The sequence below is a fragment of the Chinchilla lanigera genome, unplaced genomic scaffold (genome assembly GCF_000276665.1).
Source record: "Chinchilla lanigera isolate Chin_1 unplaced genomic scaffold, ChiLan1.0 scaffold00015, whole genome shotgun sequence".
NCBI lineage: Eukaryota > Metazoa > Chordata > Mammalia > Rodentia > Chinchillidae > Chinchilla > Chinchilla lanigera.
Window position 1 is genome coordinate 14,455,956 of NW_004955416.1, and position 21,283 is coordinate 14,477,238.

Consider the following 21,283-nt stretch of genomic DNA (forward strand, 5'->3'; position numbering starts at 1 on the left):
TGAGCTAGTATGTGGTCTGCTTTGGAGAATGTCCTGTGTGCAGCTGAGAAGAATGTGTATTCTTGATGTGGGGTGGAACATTCTGTAGATACCTACTATGTCCATTTGTTCAAAAGTTTGGTTCAGTTCTGATATTTCTTTGTCAATTTTTTGTCTAGTCAGTCTGTCTATTTGTGATAGTAGGGTATTAAGGTCCTTTATTACAACAGTATTAGTACTTATTTGATTTTTCACATCCATTAATATTTGCTTTATATAGTTGGGTGTGCTGGCATTTGGTGCATATATATTTATGATTATTTTGTCTTCCTCTTGGATTGTTCCCTTTACAAGGATATAGTGACCTTTTTGTCTCTTAGTCTTGAGGCTGGGCATGGTGGCACATGCCTGTAATCCCAGCACTTGGGAGGCTGAGGCAGGAGGATTGTTGCAAATTCGAGACCAGCCTGGGCTACAAAGTGAGCTCAAGGCCAGCCTGAACTGCATAGTGAGGCCCTGTCTCAAAATGACAAAAAATCAGTCTTGGCTTGAAATCCACTTTGTCTGCAAAGAGAATACTACCCCTGAATTTTCCAGGTTTCTGTTTTATGGAATATTGTTTTCCAACCTTTGACCTTCCGTCTATGAATTTCTTATTGAATTAAATGTGTTTCTTACGTGTAGCATATTGTTGAATCTTGCTTTTTGTTTTTTTTTTTTGGTTGTTTTTTTGTTAGTTTTGTTTTTTGGGGGATTTTTGGAGTCTCACTGTGTAGTTCAGGCTGACCTTGAACTCAGTATGTAGCCCAGGAACTCACAGTGATCCTCCTGCCTCAGCCTTCCCAGCACTGGGATAATAGGCACGTGCCACCACACCTGGCTCAGGTCTTGCTTCTTGATTCTGCCATTGGCCAGTGATTTTGCCTAGCTTTAGGGGACAAGCTTTTTGGGGCAAGAAGGAAAAAAACAGCTAATGTAAAAAAGGTGTGGCAGCCAAAGAAGATGGAGGCTGAGACCACATAGGTGATTAAAACTGTTCTAGAAGAGTTTCAGAGCTAAGAGGCCCAAACCATATTACATGTGGTTTAGAAATGAGAGGGTGGTGAAATCCAAGTCCATATCAGAGAGAGCTCTTACACTGACTTTTTTGGCCACTTAACATAAAGTACCTTGTTCTGGCTGTTTGCCTATCTCCTGACTGGGATTGACAGCTCTTGAGGGTCCTGAGGACATGCCCAGCCTCTGGCAGTGTCTCAGCCCGTGGAGATCTGAGACCCGGATCTGCAGTGGCTCACCCATGCAGCAGCTGTGTGCCGTGGTAGGCCTGGTCATCTGTTTCCTCATCTGTACAATGGTGAAAACATCTAACTCCCCTTCGCTGAGTGTGGGAAGGAGCAAATTGGATAATATATACAAATGGGCTTTGTAAACTGAAAATTAATAGTCTATGGAAGAAGATATTGATAATGTTTAGTAAATGATAATAGCTATTGTACTTGGGAAAATATGTAATCAGTTTTTTGTTTGTTTTAGATTTGTTCCTTATATTGGAATTGTGACGATCCTCATGAATGACTACCCTAAATTTAAGGTGAGAGCTTGTACTGTGTGTCTCATTAAAGATGTGATCTTGGGCTGGCACTATAGCTCAGCGGTGTAAGCACCTTCTTGGCAAGCGCAAGGTCGTGAGTTCAATTCCTAGTGCCAAAAAAAGAGATGTGGTCTTAGGCAAGGGCATATCCCAGTAGTAGAGCATGTGCCTAACAGGCAAGAAGCCCTCGGATCAGTCCCCCTGGAGGAGTAAACTTTTGCTTTGTTTTGAAAAGTGTTAATTATAGTTAAAATACAAAAGAATAATTGGATAGTTTAGTAACTAATCATGCTCACAGAAGCCAGTTTATGAATTAACTGTGAGGATTTACACATAAAAGCCTCTCTTGGGGCTGTGGGTATATAGCACTTAGCCTAGCATGTGTAAGCCCCTGGGTTTGATTTCCCCGGCACCAAAAAAAAAAAACAACACAAAATTCCAGGCATGGTGGCACATCCTGTAATCACAGCTACTCAGAAGAGTGAGACGGAAGGACTGCAAATTCAAAGCCAACTTGGGAAATTTAGTGAGATCCTGTTACTTTATTTATTTATTTATTTATTTAGTCTTTTTGAGACAAGTTTTACTGTGCAGTTCAGGCTGGCCTCAAACTCAGCAATCCTCCAGCCTCAGCCTCCCAAGTGCTAGGATTACAGGCATGGGCCACCACACCTGGCTAGATCCTGTTACTTTAAATTTAAAAAAGAAAAAGCTAGGTGTAGGTAGGGTATGTGCCTATAATCCCAGCAATTCGGAGGCTCAGACAGGAGGATCACCACAAGTTTGAGGTCAGCCTGAACTACATAATGAGACCCTGTCTCAAAACAAAACAAAAAACTACAGTGGTACCTTGATTCACAAACATTTTTGTTTACGCACAATTTGTTTCACAAACAGAAGAGTTTGGCAAAGTTTTTGTTTGTGAACCGCATCAGGTGACAAACACGATCATGCCATCTTTCCTGCACAAACACAAATATGGCCATGTTTTCCAAAATCATAAAACAAATTTAAGTTTGTGAACTAAGGGACCACTGTACCAAAAAATACAGTAATAGTTAACAAATAATAAAAAGCGCTGGGTATGTCGCTCCCTGAGTTTAGTCCTCAGAAAACAAAAGCAAGGGGAGGGGAGGAGGGAGGAGAAAAGAAAAGAAAAAGCTTCTCTGACTTGCTGCTCCGTGTTTCTTTTCTAGTATGCAGTCCTTTTCTTGCTGGGTTTGTTCGTGCTGGTCCATCGTGAGTAAGAAGCTGCCTTGCTGTTCCTGGGAGATGCTGTGCTTTTGTTACTGAGTGCTCGGAATGGATACTGGTCTGTGATTGGTGGAGTGGAGGACACACACGTTGGCGCTTCTTGGTGGCACTGGTTGGCGTTAGTTATGTTTCCACGCCAGAATCTGTGGGCGGGCGCATGTGCACTGCGCAGTGCACTGGAGGGAACTTTCAACCACAGGATTTCATATGTTGTCATTGTCAACACTTCACGTTTTTGTACATCAGTGACTTTTTTATATTAAAAGGTTGAGCCAAAGCCCCCAGTGTTTGTATTTTGAAGCCAAGCTTCACTTCTAAAGTGCCTACAGAGTCCTGAAAATGCAGCTGTGCATGAGCTCGGATGCGCCTTTCCTCCTTATGGGAACGGCGTAGATGAGGTAGTCGTTAAATCTTAACTTTTCAGAATTTTAAATAAAAGACTTTGCACATTGGACCCCTATCCCTGAATTGTGTTTTTCGGGAAAGCTCCTGAAATTTGCCTTCCTTTCCTGGTTCTTAGTACCCTTGAGGGGGAGGGAGACTCGAAGACTTCTGTGGGAACAGTGCTGCAGCTCAGGTGGTTGCCTGATGCGAACATCTTGTCTGTTTTGTTTTTGTGAAGTCAATGTAGCGATTGACATGGATATGAAATCTCTTAGTCATAAAGTTGATTCTTCACAGGAACATGACTCATCTGTAGAATCCCAGCTAGCGTTGCAGAGGGGTTCGGAAAATCTCACTCGCCTGTAAAACCTCACAGCCCTTCCCACACTCAACATTCCCGCCCTCCTGCCTGGCCTGTGCGAGCGTCTGCAGCTGGCGGGTGGAGGTGCTAGAGGCCGGGCTTTCTGTTCGTGTCTTCTTTTGCCTGAATCTGGCTTGCTTTGCCCCAGTGAGGACCCAAAGAAGGCAGAGAGGAGTAGTGACTGCAAAGCCCACTGTGTGTTTTCTTTTACTATTGCAGCCCTCAGGGGAAAATGGATGGGGAAGCTGATGTGGTTTCTGCCCTCAAATACTAATTCTGGCCTTCCCCTTGTGTTAACGTGAAAGCTCAGAATAAGCAAGTTTTATGTGCTGGGTTTCCTGCTCAAGTGTTATTTGTTCAGCGCAGGTGGAAGTGACTCCTAGCTGGGGTGCTGAAGAAATGAGAACAGAGCCCCCTGATCCACTTCTGTGGAGAACAGCACATCCTCAGCCAGTAGCCAGGCTAGCCTCCAAACTCTGGGCATAGGTGTGTAATGGTCTCAGCGGCGTGAGACCCAGCAAAGCACTGCACAGGTGCCTTCCCAAACACCTGAGGCTTGTGTAGTGCTTGCATTTTCTCACGAGCCAGGAGCCCTCCAGCAGCTCCGTGTGGAGTGGCAGGGTGTTGGCTGCTTCCTTCTGTTCTAGTCACCTGTGAAGGCCAGATCAGCTGCACTGGGGGAGATGGCGAGTGCTTTGCTTGTCAGAGTCGGGTTCCGAGCCTGTGACCCCAGCTTGCTTGCGTGTAAACATCCTTATGTCTCCATCTGTGCTTATTCTCCGCAGAGCTCAACTAGAAAGAGAACAGTACTTTAGGGTATAGTTTCACACTCAGCTGGGTGAAAGTATCATTTTTCCTCTTTTGCTCAGCAACCTGAGAGTTAAGCCCAGGTAGTACACACGTAAACACACATGAAAAGAAGAAAAATCACAACAGTCTGGTGTGCTGGTTCAGGCCTATAATCCCAGCACTCAGGAGGCTGAGGCAGGAGGATCAGTGTACAGTAAAACCCTGTCTCAAAAAATGAAGACAAAAAAGAGAAAGAAACGATTCTTCCATTGCTATCCAGCACGACGGTCTGTCCTGTTACAGTGGTATAACAGGGTGAGCGAGGGCTCCAGGCCCCCTCCAGCACTAGAGCCCCTTTTACAGGTACTGTGCTCGCATCCCCAGTTGCGTGAGGCAGCATGTGTTCAATGTCAGTATAATCGTGCATTAGAACTAGACGCGGTGACTTGAGTGAGCATTGTTGAGCTATTATTCTGGAGCAGAGCATAGGAATCATTAGAGTAATTTGTACTTCCTGTCAGTAGTAAGTACATTCTCTAGGTCTTGCCAAAATGAATCTGAAGACTTCACCTCTCAAAGGTTCCATCATGGCAGCATGTACCTTTGCAGACTTTTTAAAAATATTAACCCTGGGTTTTTGTCTATGTCTTAGCTCCTTCCTGTGTTTCTTATAGGTGAGCAAACCTTTCCCCTATAATGCAGGCTTTGCTTTTCCTAGGATCTAGCTGTTAATATTGACTACTTAGAATGTGCCGGGTGCTCTGCTAAGTGCTGTGTTTCTTAATGAAAAAAGTATGGGCATTTGTATCTTTTCTGAGGGAGTCATGGATTTCTCAGAGTGCCTGGGCTTTGTTGAGCGCTTCTGTGCTTTTATTTTGGTATTTTCATAAGTACTTTGCATATTTTGGGGTATCTGCAAATGTATTTTAACAAAGCCACCAGCCTGTCAGGAGCAGAGGGGTCACTGGGCGAGGGTGGACAGCCGCCTCCTGCAGTGTTCCTTTGCTGAACTGCTGCCTGGCTGCCTCCCTTGACCGCCACCCCCGCTTGCTACAGCTGCAAAGCTAAGCTGTCAAGCAACAAATAGGGTGCGGGCCCTGAAATGTGCAGGGCATGCTCCCTCAACCCCACTCCCCCACCCCCTCGTCCTCACTCTGCTCTGGAGCTCACTGCCTACGCTCTCGCAGACATTTGTCCAGCATCCACTGTGCCCCACTTTCAGCTAGGCCCTGGGGATACCAAGGTGCCTAAGCCCCTTGTGGCTCTGACAGAAACTGTGTGCTTATTTGTTTGTGACCAGGTCTCACTGTGTAGCCCAGACTAGCCTCAGACATTGCTGAGTTCTGGGATTAGGGGCATGCTCCACCACAACAGGCCAAGAACTTTTTACTTAAAGGGGGCAACAGATGTAAACAAATTTTCCCACATGGGATCATAAGTATAAGAAGAGAGAAATAAAAATGCAAACGAAGCTCCAGAAAGAGGTTTCTTTTTTTTTTTTTTTTTTTTTTTTTTGAGGCCATATCTCACTGTGCAGTCCAGGATGGCTTTAAACCTGTGGCTATTCTCCTGCCTCAGCTGAATGTTGGGATTACAAGCATATGCCACTACACTCAGCCATCTCTTTTTCTTTGTTTTTCTTCCTCCTCTCCTCCCGTGCTCTCTTTCCTGCCAGTACTGGGAATTAAACCCAGGGCATCGCTCTCTTATGCTAGGCCAGCACTTCTTGATTAAGCTTTCAAGTGTGTACAGTGCTTCCTGCTTGGGAGTGCCCTGTACATTTTTACACTCCTTCAGCATTGCCCTGTGTAGCGCAGAGCAAAGCCCAGCTCCTTACTGGCATTGGGACAAGCCTACCCTCAGAGCCATTTTGGTAGAGCCTCTAGTCCTTGTCACAGTGCTTTGCTTGTTTTAGATTTATTTTTACACTGCCTTTTTCCATAAAGATATATTTAGTTCTGGGATAAAATGTTTTTTTTTTTTTTGTTTTGGGGGTGTGGGTGATTTTTTGGGGGGTCTTGAGACCAGGTCTCACTATGTAGTTCTGGCTGACGTTGAACTATATACCTCAAGCAGTCGTCCTGCCTCAGCCTCCTGAGTGCTGGGATTACAGGTGTGCACCACTATGCCTGGCTAAAATATGAAATAACTGATGGATTGAAGGTTAGAACAAGCGTGGGAAAGGAAAAAGATGACGTCAGAGGTGAGATTGGCCCTGTAGCTTCTGCTGGCTGCTGGAAATCAGCATTAGCTGTCATCTCCTTGGCAGTGAACGCAGTGATGGAAAGATGGAATGAACAGAAAACGGAATAAAAGGAAATCGTGTGGTAGGATCAAGAAAATTGAAGACTACACTGTGGGGTTGTGCAGTAACCCTGTACCAATTAGCCTAATGATTTTCATGGAGCTATTTCATGCAGAAAAGCTACTGATCTAATCAGCTAGGAACCTTCAGCTTTCCTGTAGAAGAGTGTTCAATAATTTTTTAAAAACTCACGGCCTGTTAGGAAAAGAAAAATCTCATTTCTCTTTTTTATTTTGATAAACACCTATCCTCCAGTCTCTTCGCCTCACTAGCCAAGAATATGTTAGCTTGTGTTTTAAGTTTCTGTTATAAAAACAATAGTTTTATTGAATATGACTTTCAAACTGCTTTACTTTCCTCACTGGCTGTAACAAAATACCCAACATCTACAACTTAAGAGAGGAGAGGTTTATTTTGGGTCACATTTCAGTCTACTGTATACTGGGTCCAAGGCAGGGCAGCAAGGCAGAGCGGCCTGGCAGAAGAATAGCTGCTTACCTCATGGCAGTTGGGGAGCCGAGAAAGTCCAGGAAGAAGTCAGGAAGGAGCCCACCCTCCCGGGTCAGCCACAGGGACCCGCCTGTTCCAGCCAGAGAGCACAGTGAGTCAGGTGACCCTGTGATCCGTCACCCTGCAGACACATCAGGCTTTGAGGGCTGTTTTAGATTGAAGCCAGAAAAATCTACCCTTGTTCTACCAATCTTAGGAGTTTCGGAATGCTATCTACTCTCAATTGAGAATCTTTTCTCTAAAACAGTTATTTTAATTGGCCCATCCAGTTAGACTGGCAAGCTGGAGTCTAGCTTTCATTAAGAGAGTCAAGTTAGAAGAATTTGTGCTTTGCTCTTAATGTCAGGTAAGTTAGTCAGCTTGTATCACGCTTTGATGAGAGCTCTTAGCCTGCCAACTTACTTAAACCAAAAGTGAGAGAATGCTGTAGAATTCCTGGAGTTGGTTAAGAGTTGAAGATATAAAAAAGTTGAAGATGTGCTGGCATTTTGGTTTATCAAACAATTTAAGACATAAGACCCAGAAGGCTGATGCAGGAGGATCATTGTAAATTCGAGACCAGCCTAGGCTACAAAATGAGTTCAAGCCCAGCCTGAACTGCATAGCAAGACCCTGCCTCAAACACACACACACACACACACACACAAGACATACCTGTTGGCAGGGCAGGGTCCTGTTGTCGACACTGTGGTCTTCATACTTAGGGAGGTGAGCAAACCTTTCCCCTATAATGCAGGCTTTGCTTTTCCCAGGATCTAGCTGTTAATATTGACTACTTAGAATGTGCCGGGTGCTCTGCTAAGTGCTGTATAACAAACGTTTACTTTCTCTCATTCAATCAAAGTAAACCCTACTCTACAAAAGAAACCAGAGGAGGTTCAAGGATTTCCACAAGGGCTTCCGGTCTGTGCACTGCAGTGCCGGGCCTGAGGGCTGCTGGTTTGACTGTGTCTCCACACTGGCCGTTCTAGCCCAGTCCTGTCTTTGTAAAAGTTTAGAGACAACCTTAATGACCCCAGTTGTAAAGTCTGGGGGGAATTCTTTGGAATCTATAAATAGTGATGCTCATTCACAGTTCAGTGTGGTTTTCTAAAAGTGCCCACACATATGGCCCTCTGACCCTTCACAGGGTTTCAATGGCATAAAGACTCGATACGTTCACATTATAGACGTGGTCGCCCAAACAAAAAGCAAGTTAGCTGCAGAGATTGAACAAATGCAGATTTCCAAGCATGTAAAATTCTTTGGAGTTGAAGGAGTATTTATTTTATGGAAATGTTGTCTTAAATACATGAATATTACATGCAGTGATCTTGAGCACTGCTTGAGGTTTCTCTGTCTCTTAGGTTTTTCTTACCGGCCCTGCACACTTACTCCGCATAGCTGAGCAGCAGCTGAGCAGCTTCTTAGCCACCGTGGGAGTGGTCACTCCTTTTTACGAGATGTAGGGCTTTTTTAAAAGATTGTCTTTAAAAAAACAAAACCATTCTGTATCCTGGCACATTCCATTTCTGAAAGATTTTCCTTCTTAATGGTTAATGTACTGATGTTAAAATTACAGTGAATGTTTAAATTTTTAAAAAATTTATCACAGTAAAAGACAGCGCCATGAACTCCCACCCTCAGAACCCGCCTCATTTTGAACACACTTACCCATCCTTCTTGCCACTTTCTGAAGCAGTTCCGCAAGTCCTCTTTCGTGTCTTCAATTGTGCTATTGTGGCTTGGCTCCCTGATTCAAAACATTTACCTACCTTGGTCATTTTGATTTCAGGAGAGACCCAGAAGTCTTGTGCCAGATCCAGTGTATAAGGTGGATGAGGACTCACTGTATTATTTTTATTGGGCAGAAATTGCTATACACATTTTTTATCAGTTGAGAATGGAGAGGCAGCCAGGAAAAGCCACTCAGGAAAGGACTTCCAGAGCTGCTTCAGAAAGTAGCAAGAACAATGGGATGAGTGTGTTCTGAGGGAGGGTATTTTGAGGGGGTCCATATAATGGGCTTTTAGTATAATAACTATTTAAACATTGACTGTATATTCTAATCGTGCCTCATAGCTCTGGTCTCCATGCCTTCCCTCTTACTTGGGAAATCCTCTCAGATGCCCCTGATTCTCCGTTCTGTAGCCAGGATTCTGATCAGGTGCAGGGCTGTGTGCAGAGGGCCATGGGGCAGAGCTCCCACCAGCCTGCAGTGCGCCCCTGCCGGCTTGCTGCCGTCCCTTCACACTCGGCTCATTGCTGTCGAAATCTCCACTTTTCCCCGTTCCTTGTGTTAAAGGTCCACACTCCAGTTTTCTGCATTTGTTCAGTCTGCGGCTAAATAGTTTTCTGTTTGGGTGACCACGTCTGTAACGTGAGCATAACTAGTCTATGCCATCGAAGCCCTGTGCAGGGTCCTAAGTGTGGGCGCTTTGGGAAAACCACACTGAGCTGTGGAAGGGCATCGTTAATCTCAGTTTAATGGAGATGTCACCAAAATATGAACTTAAGTCCTTCATTTCAAGCCATTCTTTTTATTAAAATGTCGGGGTAGTTTAAATGTTGGCAGCAGCGGCATTTGCCGTGCCTTTCATCCCAGTCACCCTCTGCACTGTCCTGTGAACCTTATCTTCCCTGGGTGCCCTTGAGTGATGTCCAACCCCAAGAGGGTCCTGCCTGAGCTCCAAGAGCTTCTCTGTATGTCTCACGGGTAGAGGCCTTTGGGCTGACATTGCCATCAGAGTGGGTGACACGGGGTAGGCAGCGGTGAACAGCTCAGTCCCCTCGGGGAACCAGCCTAGCCCCCCAGGAGGCGCCTCCCTCTCGCCGCACCGCCCCTGTCGTCCCCCTGCCCAGACCTGCGCAGTGCAGTGCTGCCCTGTCCGCAGTTTACAGCTGGCGGGGCAGCTCTGCCCCCTGCTTTCTCCAGGGCCTGGGTTGACAGACCAAAGATCCCAAGGGCTTGTGGAGCCAGTCTTGGAGCTGAGAGCCGGGCTGTGTAAGAGAAACAGCAGGACTCAGGGCCACAGGTTCACCTGCGGACAGAAGTGAAACAAGATGCGGCGCCGCCGGCCTCTCCTCCCTGGGTGTTGGAGCGAGTGGGTGTGGCTCAGAGCTCCGCGTATGCCGTGCCAGCTGTAGGGGGCCTGGCACTGAGATGCCACCAAGGGACTCAACCTCTCTTGAGTTTGTCTCCAAAAAATAAGGGCAGGGGTGCATGAAGTGAAGCAGCACTCGCGGCGGACCAGGTCCCACTAATGTCTGCACCAGGACCGGAGGGCAGCGGGGGGAGCGGACGGGTGCGGAGGAGGGAGGGCGCGCAGGGGGACGGTTCTCCTGGGAAGGTGAGGAGAGCTAAATCTGTACACCATAGCGAAACTGTGACAGGAAGCAGAGAGGTGCAAATGCCAGGGCGGGGGAAGGGAAGCAGGGAGACTGGGGGGGGGGGAGCCAGGGCCACAAATGGAGCATCCCTGTCCTGTGTCCCTCCCCGGCACCACACCACGGGGATGCCTTCCTGCCAGGACGGAGGAGGAGCAGGCGCCCTGTGGCGCGGGCCTCACCCACTGTGTCCGCTCTCCACGCAGCGTGTCCAGGAGGAGGCGACTCCTGGAGCGGGGCCTCAGTCTCCCCTGCGAGCCTCCCGCCACATGCTGGGTGCTGTGTTCAGTAAGTGTCAGCACGATGTCTCCCTCGGCTCTGCTCATGAAGCAATTGCTGCCCCTGACCCAAAGCCAGACCCCTGAGGACTGAGTGCTGGGTGTAAGGCGCCAGGCCGTGCGAGGCTGCTGCCACCCGCCAGCAAACAATTGTACTAAAAGTGCAAAGTTAAAAAGAAGACTGTGATAGTTTCCATTTTACACTTGGGGCTAGGGAGGTCCTGCGAGTCCAAGGCGTGTAGGAGGATCTGTGGCCCAGCGCCCTTTCTCTCCGGGCCGCCGGGCCCCACCCTGCGCGGGCTGCCACGCCCCGGGCGACTCCTGTGCCCCCGACCCCCCCACCCGCAGAACGGCTCCCGGCCCGGCTGTCCTGTGAACAGCGGCTCAGGCGCTGCGAGGAGAAACTGGGGCTGCAGTTCAGCAGTTCCTCGGCTCCCTGGCACTTGACAGGTCACTGTTAGCAAGGCGCATCGCACACCAATAATCCCAGCACCCGGAGGCTGGGGCAGGAGGATCGCGAATTCGAGCCCAATCTGGGCAGTTTAGCAAGACACTGTCTCAAAAAAAGGGCTGAGGATGAAGCCTGGACTACATACACTTTTAAACCCGTCTCAAAAAACAACCAAACGAGGAAAGCCTGTGCTGCGGGGGAGAAGCTCTCGCCATCGGGCATCAGGTACTTTAGCAGGAGCGAGGTGACCGCTTGCTGGCTGGGAGCCCCTTTGCCAGGTCCGTGCCGCACGCCCGCCCCTAGACCGTGGGGCAGCCCGAGCCCACCGCGCAGCCAACGACTGGCTCGGGCGAGAGTGCGGGCGGTGCCGGGGGCGGGGCGGCTCGTGGCTCCGCCCCTGGGCGCGGGTTTAAAAAGAGGCGAAGCGGTGCCAAGAGCCGCCGCGGGAGCCACCGAGGCCCGGTGCACGCCATGGCCCGCCTGACGGGGGGCACGCGGCTGCTGGGCGGCTTCCTGCTCTGGGCGCTGCTGGCTGCCAGCGTCGCCCCGCTCACCTGGGACCTCCCGGAGCCCCGCAGCCGCGCGGGCAAGATCCGCGTGCACCCTCGAGGCAATCTCTGGGCCACCGGTAAGTCTAAGGGGACCCCGGCGAGCGCCCAGCGCTTTCCCAGCCCTCCTGCCGCTCCTATTGCCCGAGCAGGTGGGGACGCAGCGGCTTATCCGATGTAACACACGGGGTCTCCAGCCCAGACCGAGCAGTGATTGTGCCAGGAGCACTCAGCATGCGGAAGGCAGAGCTGGGGCTGCATGTGGACGGTGCCCCTGCCCCCGCCGAGGGACTGTGCTCTGCACCCACTGCCCAGGCACCTTCCCTGCCCTTTTCTGAACCCCCCACCGGGCAGGCAGCGCAACTGGCAGAGTTCCTGCGCCCCAGCCTCTCCTGGTGCCACTGTCCCTCCATTTGCTCAGGAGAGCTGGGGCCGCAGGTTTGCCACCTCCGACCCCCGTGTCTTATGGCTCAGGGGTGAGGACGGAGGCTTCCTGTCTTCCTACCAGGAAAGCGGAAAATTTGGAGATGGGCAACTTCCCCACTGGGGTAGGGTTCCCACTCTGAATTCCATGTGCCATGACACCTCCTTTCTAGGTCACTTCATGGGCAAGAAGAGCCTGAAGCCCCTCAGCCCAACCCCGTTGGGGACAGCGCCCCACACCTCCCAGAGGGACCAGCAGCTGCAGCTGAGTCATGATCTGCTCAGGAGCCTTCTGCTGAGGAGAGCCCTGGGCCTGAGCCTCAGCAGCCCGGTACCCCACGCGCAGGTGAGCCAGGTCACCCTGCACCCAGGAGGGGGCCAGCCCCAGGGAAGCACCACAGCTTTGGAAGTGGGGTGCCGGGTGCAAGTGCAGGCTATAGAATCGGTGTGGATGCCAGGGCACCAGGAGAGAGCCCCGAAGAGAGGAAGCCCACCACCTAGCAGAGCCTTGAGAGATATAGGGCGGAAGTGCCAACACGCAGCGGATTATCCAGCCCCAGCTGCCCCTCTGTTGTGTCCCGGGTGTGCCTGTGGCCAGGGCTGGGACCCTGAGACCTAGAGAGGGGACAAGAAGTCAGTTAGCACCAGTACAGCTCAGACCTTGCTCCCACACCAGGGCTGTCTGTCCTCTTGTCTGCCCCAGGAACTGTCAGTGGAGGGTTTAGTGCTCTCCACATCCTCAGCTCTTTGTTGTGGGGCTGCCCTGTGAGCTGTAGGACGTTGCAAGCACCCCCCTCTGTACTCATCAGATACCAGTGGCACCTCCCCTTTCATCCCCAAGTCATGACAAAGTTGCCTGCAAGCCAGGTCTGGAGATGTATGCCTATCATCCCAGCCACTCAGGGGGCTGAGGCAGGAGGATTGTTTGAGCACAAGGCCAGCCTGGGCAACTTAGTGTGATCCTGTCTCTCAAATCAAAAGCAGCAAAAATGCCTCCAGACATCACCAGATGTCCCCTGGGGGAAAGGGTCCCAAATCACCTTCAGTTACAAGCCACTACCCTGTGGGTTCAAGGACATAAAGCTGGAGCCAAGCCAGCCTCAGTGTCTAGCAGGACTGAATGGCAGCTCCTCCATTCCCCTAGCAGGGCTGAATGGCAGCTCCTCCATTCCCCGCTCCAGCCCCATCCCCTGCACCCCTCCCTCCATGGTACTTGTTGCTGTGTGCAGAAAACAATGTGATGAAGTAGGCGGTGGGCTCTGGCAACAACATGCTGTATAACCTAGAGACTCCGTACCTGTGTGCCTTCAAAATGTCACAACACCAGTACTCTGGGAGGCTGCGACAGGAGGATCTCAAGTTTGCACTCAGCCTGGTAACTTAGTTTCTAACAAATCCATCTCAAAAGTAAAAACTAAAAGGGGTGGGTATGTAGCTCAGTGCAAAGGACCTGGGTTCCATCCCCAGTACCACAAAAAAAAGGAGAGAAAGGTCATTTACTAGCCAGGCATGGTGGTACATGCCCATTATGCCAGCATTTGAGAGGCTCAGACTGGAGGATTTGAGCCCAGCTGGGTCACATAGTGAGACCCTGCCTCCAAAGGAGGGGGAAAATGTCACTTACCACTAAGCCTCAGCTTCCTCGTCCGTAAAATGGCAACAATTACACGCCCCTCTCCCATTACATGAGCCCAGCTTGCGCTGGGCCGAAGGAGCCTTCGGGTTGCAGGAGCCGCACAGCCGGAGTCCTGGCTGTACCTGCGGCCTGTCCGCCTCTGTATCCCGAGCCACAGAGTGTGCACTGTTGAAGGGAGCGGCCTTCCCCAGAGAGGGCCAAGCCCGCGCTGCAGGACACAAGGCCCTCAGCCGTCAGGCCGGGGGCCAAGCTCGTCAGACAGGGTCACCTCTAGGGTCACTGACTTGAAGACCAGCTGGAGAATCTTAGCGGAGCCACACCCGGCTGTGGGGTGGGGCAGAGCTTGGCGAGGGGCGCTAGGACTTGACTTCCGTGCATTTGATTGTGGGGACCACCCTGCGACACTGGGGCCGTATTCAGGGGAAACCGCCACCCCTGACTCTTCCGCGCCTTGCTGGAGGAGGGTTCGAGGGAGCCTGCCACTCCCGGGACCAGGGCTGGGCCGGGCAGCGGCCGCTCCCCAGCTCACCGGCCCTGTTTTCCTGCAGTGCAGAAGGCCGCTGGTGCACCTGCCGCAGAAGTGACGCCGGGAACGGGCGGGCGCCACCCGCTCGGACTGCGCCCACCTCGCCCTCCTCGGGAGGTGGCTGAATGCGTCCCGGGGGCGGCCCCGTCCGGATGGAAAGCCCGGGCTCCGCCACTCTGATTTCTGGCCGGGTCGCCAGGAACAGCGTGGACGCAGACGCCAAGTACCCTCCCGCTGCACTTCTTGCTTCCCTGGTGAAGGTGTGAATAAAGCCCTGCTCTTTACCGCACGTCTGGTCCTCTCCTTCCAGCCCCGGTTGGGGGCGGGCAGGGAACAGGCTGGCGGGGCGGGGGCGACTCAGCGACACGGGGCAGCCGGGCCTGGCGCCCGCCGGCTCTGAGCGACTCCGGGGGCGGCCACCGGCGAGCAGGCCCCCCGCGCCGCCGGCCCAGACCAGGGGCCCGCGCTTCCCGGGCTGCCCGGCTTCGCTAAGCTCAGTTCACCCCCACGCCAAGGTGGTCTTTTTTTGTTTTTCTGTGGTACTAGAGTTTGACTCAGGGACTCACGCATGCTGGGCAAGCACTCTGCTACTGAGCTATATGCCGGTCCTTTCTGAAAATTTTACTTGAGACGAGGTCTCGCTAACTTGCCCAGCCTGGCTTCGAACTTGCGACCCTCCTGCCTCAACCTCGCGGCGCGTCCAGCGGGTGGGGCTGCGTCGGACCCAGACTCCACTGTCTGCTTACTGTCTTCTCTGGACTTCAGTAGAGCTGCCAGAGTAAACAAATAAAAAGCAAAGACCATCCAGCGAAATTCGGATTTCAGGTAAACTACTTTTCTGTTTAAATGTCCTAAGACTATTTTACAGTTTATGTGAAATTTCAGTTTAACCACGTGGTCTCATATTAGCTTTGGCTTAGGGACACTGACCGCCCTTTCTTGGGCTGCAAATACCTGGTCCTAAAACCGGTGGGAATTTGGACCTTCCGACCTTGCTTGGGATCCCCTCCGCCGATCCTGGAGTGCACCTTTCTTTCTCGAAAACTTTCCCCCAAGAACCCGGGATGAGCGCCCAACGCGAGGCCGCTCCTCCCCTCGCGAGATCTCCGCGCCCGCCGCACAGGCTCGCGGCCGGAAGTTGGGCACCGGAAGTGACAGTTGCCATGGAGTCCGCGGAGGACTGGCTGGTGGAATCCTTGCGCTTGTAAATCTTGCGGGGCTGGGCGCGGGGACCCGGGTCTGTCCGGCAGGGCGGGTGGAGCGGGCGGAGGTAGGGAGGGATCCCTGGCCGGGGACCAGGCCGACGCTGAGGACTCCAGGACTTGGCCCAGCCTTCTTTGAAAGGACTGGATCGTGCGTGCGCAAGCTTGATAAGCGGGGGCCTGTGAAGGATTCACTTCCCAGTGTATTACAAAAATTTGCGGGGTGTGGTGGCTCCCGTCTGTAACCCCAGCACTCTGGGAGGCTGAAGCAGAAGGATCGCAGCCTGAGCGACTTAGTGGGACTGAAAGTAGTACCAAAAGGGCTGCGGGTATAGTTCAGTGCGAGGACCTGGGTTCCATCCCTAGTACCGCCAAAATTTTAAAAAAAGGAAGAAGAGAGAACTTGTGGAGGATACTAATAACTCAAGTGCCTAATTAGTTTGTGCCTCACTCTAAGTTAAACTCAACACAGATTGTCACTCATTAATTCCCCACACTAGCTTGGGGCAATCTTGGTGGGAGGGGGAGGGACTTCCGTAGATGAGAACCGAGGCTCAGGGCTCCTGACTGGCCTGGTCCCAGACACACAGAGAAGGGTAAAATGCGACGCAAGACTCGGCCCCATATCTGCCTGAGTCTGGGCGTGGACCCTAACCACGGAGCCCAGCTCCTATCTCCTGGTTATGAGCCGTGTGTAATTATGCCCTGTCATTCAGGTACCAGGATTTCCATGCATTTGACCTCTCAGCAGCCACCCGAGGCCTTGAATGGATTGGTGACAAAGGTAATGTGCCCTGCCTGGCCCTAAGGGAGATGGAATCCCATTCTCAAGAGGGGTCTTGGGCTCAGTCTAGAGGGACCCCTCCCACTCTTTTGAGGATGTCTTGGTCACTTGTTACAACCTGGTCCCCCAACAGCACCTTTGTTAAGATCCTCCATGTCTGGCATGGTGATGCAGGCCTGTAATCCCAGCAGTCCGGGAAGCTGAGGCAGGAGAATTGCAGATTTGAGCCCAGCCTGGACAGCTAAGCAAGACCAGGCCTCAATATAAAAAATAACAAAAAGGTTGGGGACATAGCAAAGTGTAAAAACTGGATCTCCAGTACTGCAAAGAAGAAAAATCCATCCAGGCTGCACATTAGTAGGGAAGGAGTTTAGCATTGCTCTGGGGACAGGCAGCAGTTTAGAGATTAAACTACAATCTTTCTAACATGGTTGCTTTTTTTTTTTCTAGGAGTCTTTGTTGCTGGGTATGAAAGCCTGAAAAAAAACGAAATTCTTCATCTAATACTACCTCCTAGACTTTCTGTAAAGGAAAATCAGGTAACCTGAAGTAAAAGTGCTGAGCAGATATGTTGATTTTTACTTATTTAGTAAATATTTCTGGAGCTCCTATCACCTACCAGGTATTGTCCTAGATACGAGAATGGGAGACAAGGGCTGGGCCTCCACTGTAGTCTTAACAGCTGAGGGGCCTGTGCGCAGAGCTCAGTGCCAGGGCTCTTTTATTTATTTTATTTTATTTTATTTTTTGTCTTTTTGAGACAAGGTCTCGCTATGCAGTTCAGGCTGGCCTTGAGCTCATTTTGTAGCTCAGGCTGGTCTCGAACTCGCAACGAACCTCCTGCCTCAGCCTCCCAAGTGCTGGGATTACAGGCGTGCACCACCACGCCCAGCTTGATGCCAGGGCTCTTACAGGAAGGAGCCATCCCTTCTCGGCCTTTTGGCTAAGATCAAGTGTAGGAAGGAGCCAATATTCCTTTAGCAAAACTAGATTTAGGGAGCAATTGGAGCACAGCAAGTAGCTGAAGCCCTTGGGATGATTAGTTTAGATCACCTAGGCAGTGATGGTGAACCTTTTAGAAATGTCACTGATAACAAATAGCCCCCTGCGGCATGCATGCCATGTGGCATACGTTCACCACCACTGAGCTAGGATAAATGCTAAGTGTATCCGAATTTAGAGAAGACAGCTAAGGACAGAGCTTCAGAGGACATGTGTAAGGCCTGGGTATAAGAAGATAAACCCACGAGAGATACCAAGAAAGTCTGGTCTGTGAAGTAGACATCTCAGACAAGGTGAGAGGTCGAGAGAAGAGACCGTGCCGAGGAGAGTTGGTAGCTCTAGTTTCTGTGTTGCTGTCGAAGCACTGGCGTACAGGTTGAAGGAACCCTCCATGAGGCCGGCAGCCAGGAAACCCCGTGACCTCTGCCACAGCACTTTGCTGGTGCTGGCTGCAGCGGTGGGGATGGAACCCAGGTCCTGTGCATGCTGGGCAAGCGCTTGACCACTGAGCCACACCCCAGCCTTCTTCAGTTCTTTAAGGAAATGAAGTTTTCTTACAAGGTGACCACGGTATGGAGCTGAGCTGAAGGTTTAGGGTGGAAGTTGACGGGGTCCTGTAGAAGATTAAGCCCAGGAAAAGCTGGGTCTCGGCAGCGGTGGCCCAGTGTCTGTCAGAGTAACCCGAGGACCCCCTGTCCCCACACCCCCAGGGCACTGCTAACATGCACATTCCTAGGCCCTTGCTAGACCCAGGGAATGGGGACCTCAGGAGGCCCGGTTCACACCCCCAGAACCGGGAGGAATGGAAGCGACAGGCCGGCTGGGCGCGGGGCGACTCCCTCAGCGCTTTGATCGCCTCTGTGCCTCCGCGTCCAGGCCGAGCTGTGCGCAGCTGTGCGCCTCCTGCTCTCCTTCTCTCCTGTGTGGCCGCCTCCGGTTCCTTATACAGGGGAGAGTCTGGGGCCCAGGAGGGAAGACCGTGCTCACACGGTCACGGCTCCAAGCCACAGCCTGATGCCTGCGTGGCCTCTGAACTGTCACTGAAGCCCCACGTGCCTTAGTCCGGCCGTTTGTAGAATAAGGGTAAGGACAGGAGACCCACGTGATGGGGCATTGCAAGAATCCACTACTGGACACAGTGCTCCTTGAGTGAGCACGCGGAGTGGAAGCTGTTCCGCTTTCATGGCCAAAGGAGCCCTGAGCTTCCAGCGGGACTGAGCAGAGAAGGGCCTCAGTAGCTGCCTGGAAACCCCTGCCGTGTGTGAGGCTGCCCTGTGCTGTGACTCCCCTGGGAAGGCCTGGGGCATAGGCTTGTGTGGTTGTGCAGGTGACTGTGACCCACTAGGGGCCTGGGGACGGGTGGGAACAAGGGAGCTGTGCGTTCGGGTGTGAGACCTGCGCTTCCAGACAGCAGCACACAGCCCCGCAGGGAGGAGGCTCTGTCAGCAGCTGCGTGACGTTCAGGCCTCCTTCCCGGAGCCGCCTGCTGTTCCTTTGGAGAGACCACACTTCTCATGGCTTCCCTTGGCATTGTAGGGCTTATTCCCAGAAAGAGATTTCAAAGTGTGCCATGGAGGATTCTCGGACAGAGCTGTCCTGGAGCTAAAGCACGTGCCAGACACCAGGTATGGCCCATCCGTGGCCCCGCCTCACTCAGGTCGGCTCTCCTCCCTCCCTGCCCCTGCCGCAGCCCTCAGCACAGGACGTGTGTGAGTGCATGTAGGCACACACTCACGCACACGTGCACACACACAACGGGTCTAGAATGTAAAGAAAGCATCATCCCACCGCATTTTGATTAGAGTAACCAGCGCGTCACCAGAACTGTGGTAGGCTTGGATGCAAGCTAGAAGGGTGCACTCACTGTCTCCCCGGAGCTGATGGTGCATAGTGGGGTGAACCAGCCCAGTGAGGAGAGGCCGAGTCTCTGGGGTTGCCCTGTGACCATCATGACACAGGCGGCTCTCGTGAGCTGTGGCCCTGTCCCTTGGGCAGAGTGAGGCTGCCCTTCTGGTAAATGTGGGTAGCGGGTCTTGGTCCTGCCGTAGGATTTCTTGGGCTGGGGAGGAGAGGCTGGTGGGGTCCAGGGTGAGAACTAAGACGTTCTGTCCACTGAACAGGTTGCTGGTAACCAGTGGCCTTCCAGGTTGTTACCTGCGGGTGTGGCGGGTCGCTGAGGACAGTGGTGAGTGAACTTCACTTGGTCGGGGCAGAGGCCCTGGCCCAAGCCCAGGACCAGGGCAGAAGGGAAAGAGCGAGGTCCCGGGCTGTCCTGGGAAGAGCTGAACGGGTGGCACGGCACACTGCAGGCCCCTCTGTGGGCAGGGCAGGGCGGCACTCATTGCCTCTTGGGGAGGACAGGCTGGCCCTAGGAAGGAGTGTGAGCCAGAGGCCACCTCACACCAAGAAGTCACTGCTTCCTCACAGCGGGTGGAGGGAGGAGCAGGAAGCACTGTCTCTCCCAGGAGTGAGGGTCCCGTCCCAATCCCTGGCAGGCAGGCAGGCCCCAGCACTCTGGCCTGACCGCCCCTCTGCCCTGTGCCCCTTTTTCATGACTGCTGTGATTTTGAGACAGAGGCTTCACTAAGTTGCTGAATTGCCCAGTTAGACTTGAACTGGGATCCTCCTGCCTCAGCCCCCAGAGTGCTAGGGTTACACATGTGCACCCCTACACCTGATGCTAGGAAGGCAGTTCTTTTTTTTTGGTACCGGGACTCGAACTCATGACCTCAGGCTTGCCAGGCAAGTGCTTATGCCACTGAGCTAAATCCCCGGCCCATAGAAAGGCAGTTCTTGTGTGCACCTGTTCTCTGAGATTGCTGACCCCAGGCGTTTCCCTTATGTTTGCCTTGTCCTTTGTCCTGTGCTGCAAGTTATTCCTGTCACTTGTAGTTGTGGTGATGTATTTTCTTAATTAGTTTTATTGCGAGACTGTGTTTTGCATATCATATAATTCTTCCATTTCACGTATACAGTTCAGTGATTTTATTTTAGTGCATTTATCGAGTTTTGCAGCTGTCTCTATAAATCAGTCTTGGAACATTTCTGTCACCTGTTTATTTTTGTTCTCTAGTCTCAGGCAACCACTAACCTACTCTCCTGGAAAGGTGGGCCTCGGCCATTGCGTGTCAGTGGAACTGGACGTGTGGTCTCTCGCGTGCAGCTTCTTTGCCTTAGCGTGCTGCTTTTGCAGTCCACCCGCGTCCTGGCATGTATCAGTCTCCTGTTCCTTTTTATGACTGAATACTGTTCTGTTGCGTGGCAGCAGGAGCACATTTTCTCTGTCCATTCTCACAGTGCGAGAGCAGTGTTTGGCCATCATCAGTAATGCTGCTGAGAACGTGAATGTCTGAATCTTTGTGTCACATATGTTTTCATGTCTCAAAAAAATAAAATAAAAGTGCTGGGGATCAAACTGAGGACTTCATGTATTCTAGGCAAGCGCTCATCCCCAACCCTGTCTTCTTTATTAAAGCCATTCTCTGGGTGTGACATTGTATGTCCTTGTGGTTTCCATTTGCCTTTCCCTAAAGATTAGTAATATTGAGCGCCTTTTCCTGTGTTTATCAGCCATTCATCTATTTGGTGAAATGCCTATTTAAGTCATTCACTCTTTTCTGTTTTGGGTTTTTTGTTTGTTTGTTTTCAGGGTTTTTTTTGTTTGTTTGTTTGTTTTTTGAGACAGGGGCTCCCTGTATAGTTCAGGGTGGCCTTGACCTCACTTTGTAGCCCAGGCTAGTCTCGAACTTGAAACAGTCCTCCTGCCTCAGCCTCCCAAGTGCTAGGATTACAGGCTTGTGCCACCACGCCTGACCTGTTTGGTTTTTTTTTTTCAGGAGGGGCAGTCAAACTCAGGACCTTGCACTTGCCAGACAAGTGCTTGTGCCACTGAGC

At 51.6% G+C, this 21,283-nt stretch overlaps 4 protein-coding genes across 7 annotated transcripts in view; 3 read left to right on the top strand and 1 right to left on the bottom strand.

Annotated features, from left to right (window-relative positions):
* The window catches only part of Sec11a (SEC11 homolog A, signal peptidase complex subunit), a 37,249-nt gene extending 33,971 nt beyond the window's left edge, over positions 1-3,278 (top strand). For all 3 annotated transcript variants that reach the window (XM_013512510.1, XM_013512511.1, XM_005381493.2), the window contains 2 exons: positions 1,513-1,570; positions 2,767-3,278. In XM_013512510.1, coding sequence (XP_013367964.1) covers positions 1,513-1,570; positions 2,767-2,817 — 109 coding nt within the window. In that variant the 3' untranslated portion in view covers positions 2,818-3,278. The remainder of the gene's footprint in view (positions 1-1,512; positions 1,571-2,766) is intronic.
* Positions 3,279-8,871: 5,593 nt separating this feature from the next.
* Positions 8,872-15,566, bottom strand: LOC106148117. The gene is made up of 3 exons (XM_013512421.1): positions 15,558-15,566; positions 15,356-15,525; positions 8,872-10,152 (listed from the first exon to the last, which is right to left on the bottom strand). The coding sequence occupies exons 1-3, from the start codon at positions 15,564-15,566 to the stop codon at positions 9,714-9,716; spliced, it is 618 nt and encodes a 205-aa protein (XP_013367875.1). The 3' UTR covers positions 8,872-9,713.
* On the top strand, positions 11,693-14,690 carry Nmb (neuromedin B). Of its 2 annotated transcripts, none has more exons than XM_005381496.2 (3): positions 11,693-11,896; positions 12,413-12,585; positions 14,429-14,690. In XM_005381496.2, exons 1-3 carry the CDS (start codon positions 11,740-11,742, stop codon positions 14,579-14,581), a joined length of 483 nt encoding a protein of 160 aa, XP_005381553.1. In that variant the 5' UTR covers positions 11,693-11,739; the 3' UTR covers positions 14,582-14,690. The 2 variants fall into 2 exon arrangements, with proteins under 2 accessions (XP_005381553.1, XP_005381554.1); XM_005381497.2 differs by having other exon boundaries at positions 11,695-11,896; positions 14,424-14,560.
* The window catches only part of Wdr73 (WD repeat domain 73), a 13,938-nt gene continuing 8,178 nt past the window's right edge, over positions 15,524-21,283 (top strand). Inside the window, exons 1-5 of the mRNA XM_005381498.2 lie at positions 15,524-15,605; positions 16,320-16,387; positions 16,838-16,926; positions 18,926-19,014; positions 19,510-19,574. Coding sequence (XP_005381555.1) covers positions 15,565-15,605; positions 16,320-16,387; positions 16,838-16,926; positions 18,926-19,014; positions 19,510-19,574 — 352 coding nt within the window. The 5' untranslated portion in view covers positions 15,524-15,564. The remainder of the gene's footprint in view (positions 15,606-16,319; positions 16,388-16,837; positions 16,927-18,925; positions 19,015-19,509; positions 19,575-21,283) is intronic.

Excerpts from the sequence above, each read along its gene's own strand:
- Nmb (XM_005381496.2), top strand. The coding sequence starts at position 11,740 with ATGGCCCGCCTGACGGGGGGCACGCGGCTGCTGGGCGGCTTCCTGCTC. Across the intron at positions 11,897-12,412 it reads AGGCAATCTCTGGGCCACCG|GTCACTTCATGGGCAAGAAG; the intron begins GTAAGTCTAAGG and ends CCTCCTTTCTAG. Across the intron at positions 12,586-14,428 it reads GCCCGGTACCCCACGCGCAG|AAGGCCGCTGGTGCACCTGC; the intron begins GTGAGCCAGGTC and ends CCTGCAGTGCAG.
- LOC106148117 (XM_013512421.1), bottom strand. Across the intron at positions 10,153-15,355 it reads CCCACCGGTTTTAGGACCAG|CCCGGCTCTCAGCTCCAAGA; the intron begins GTATTTGCAGCC and ends TCTCTTACACAG.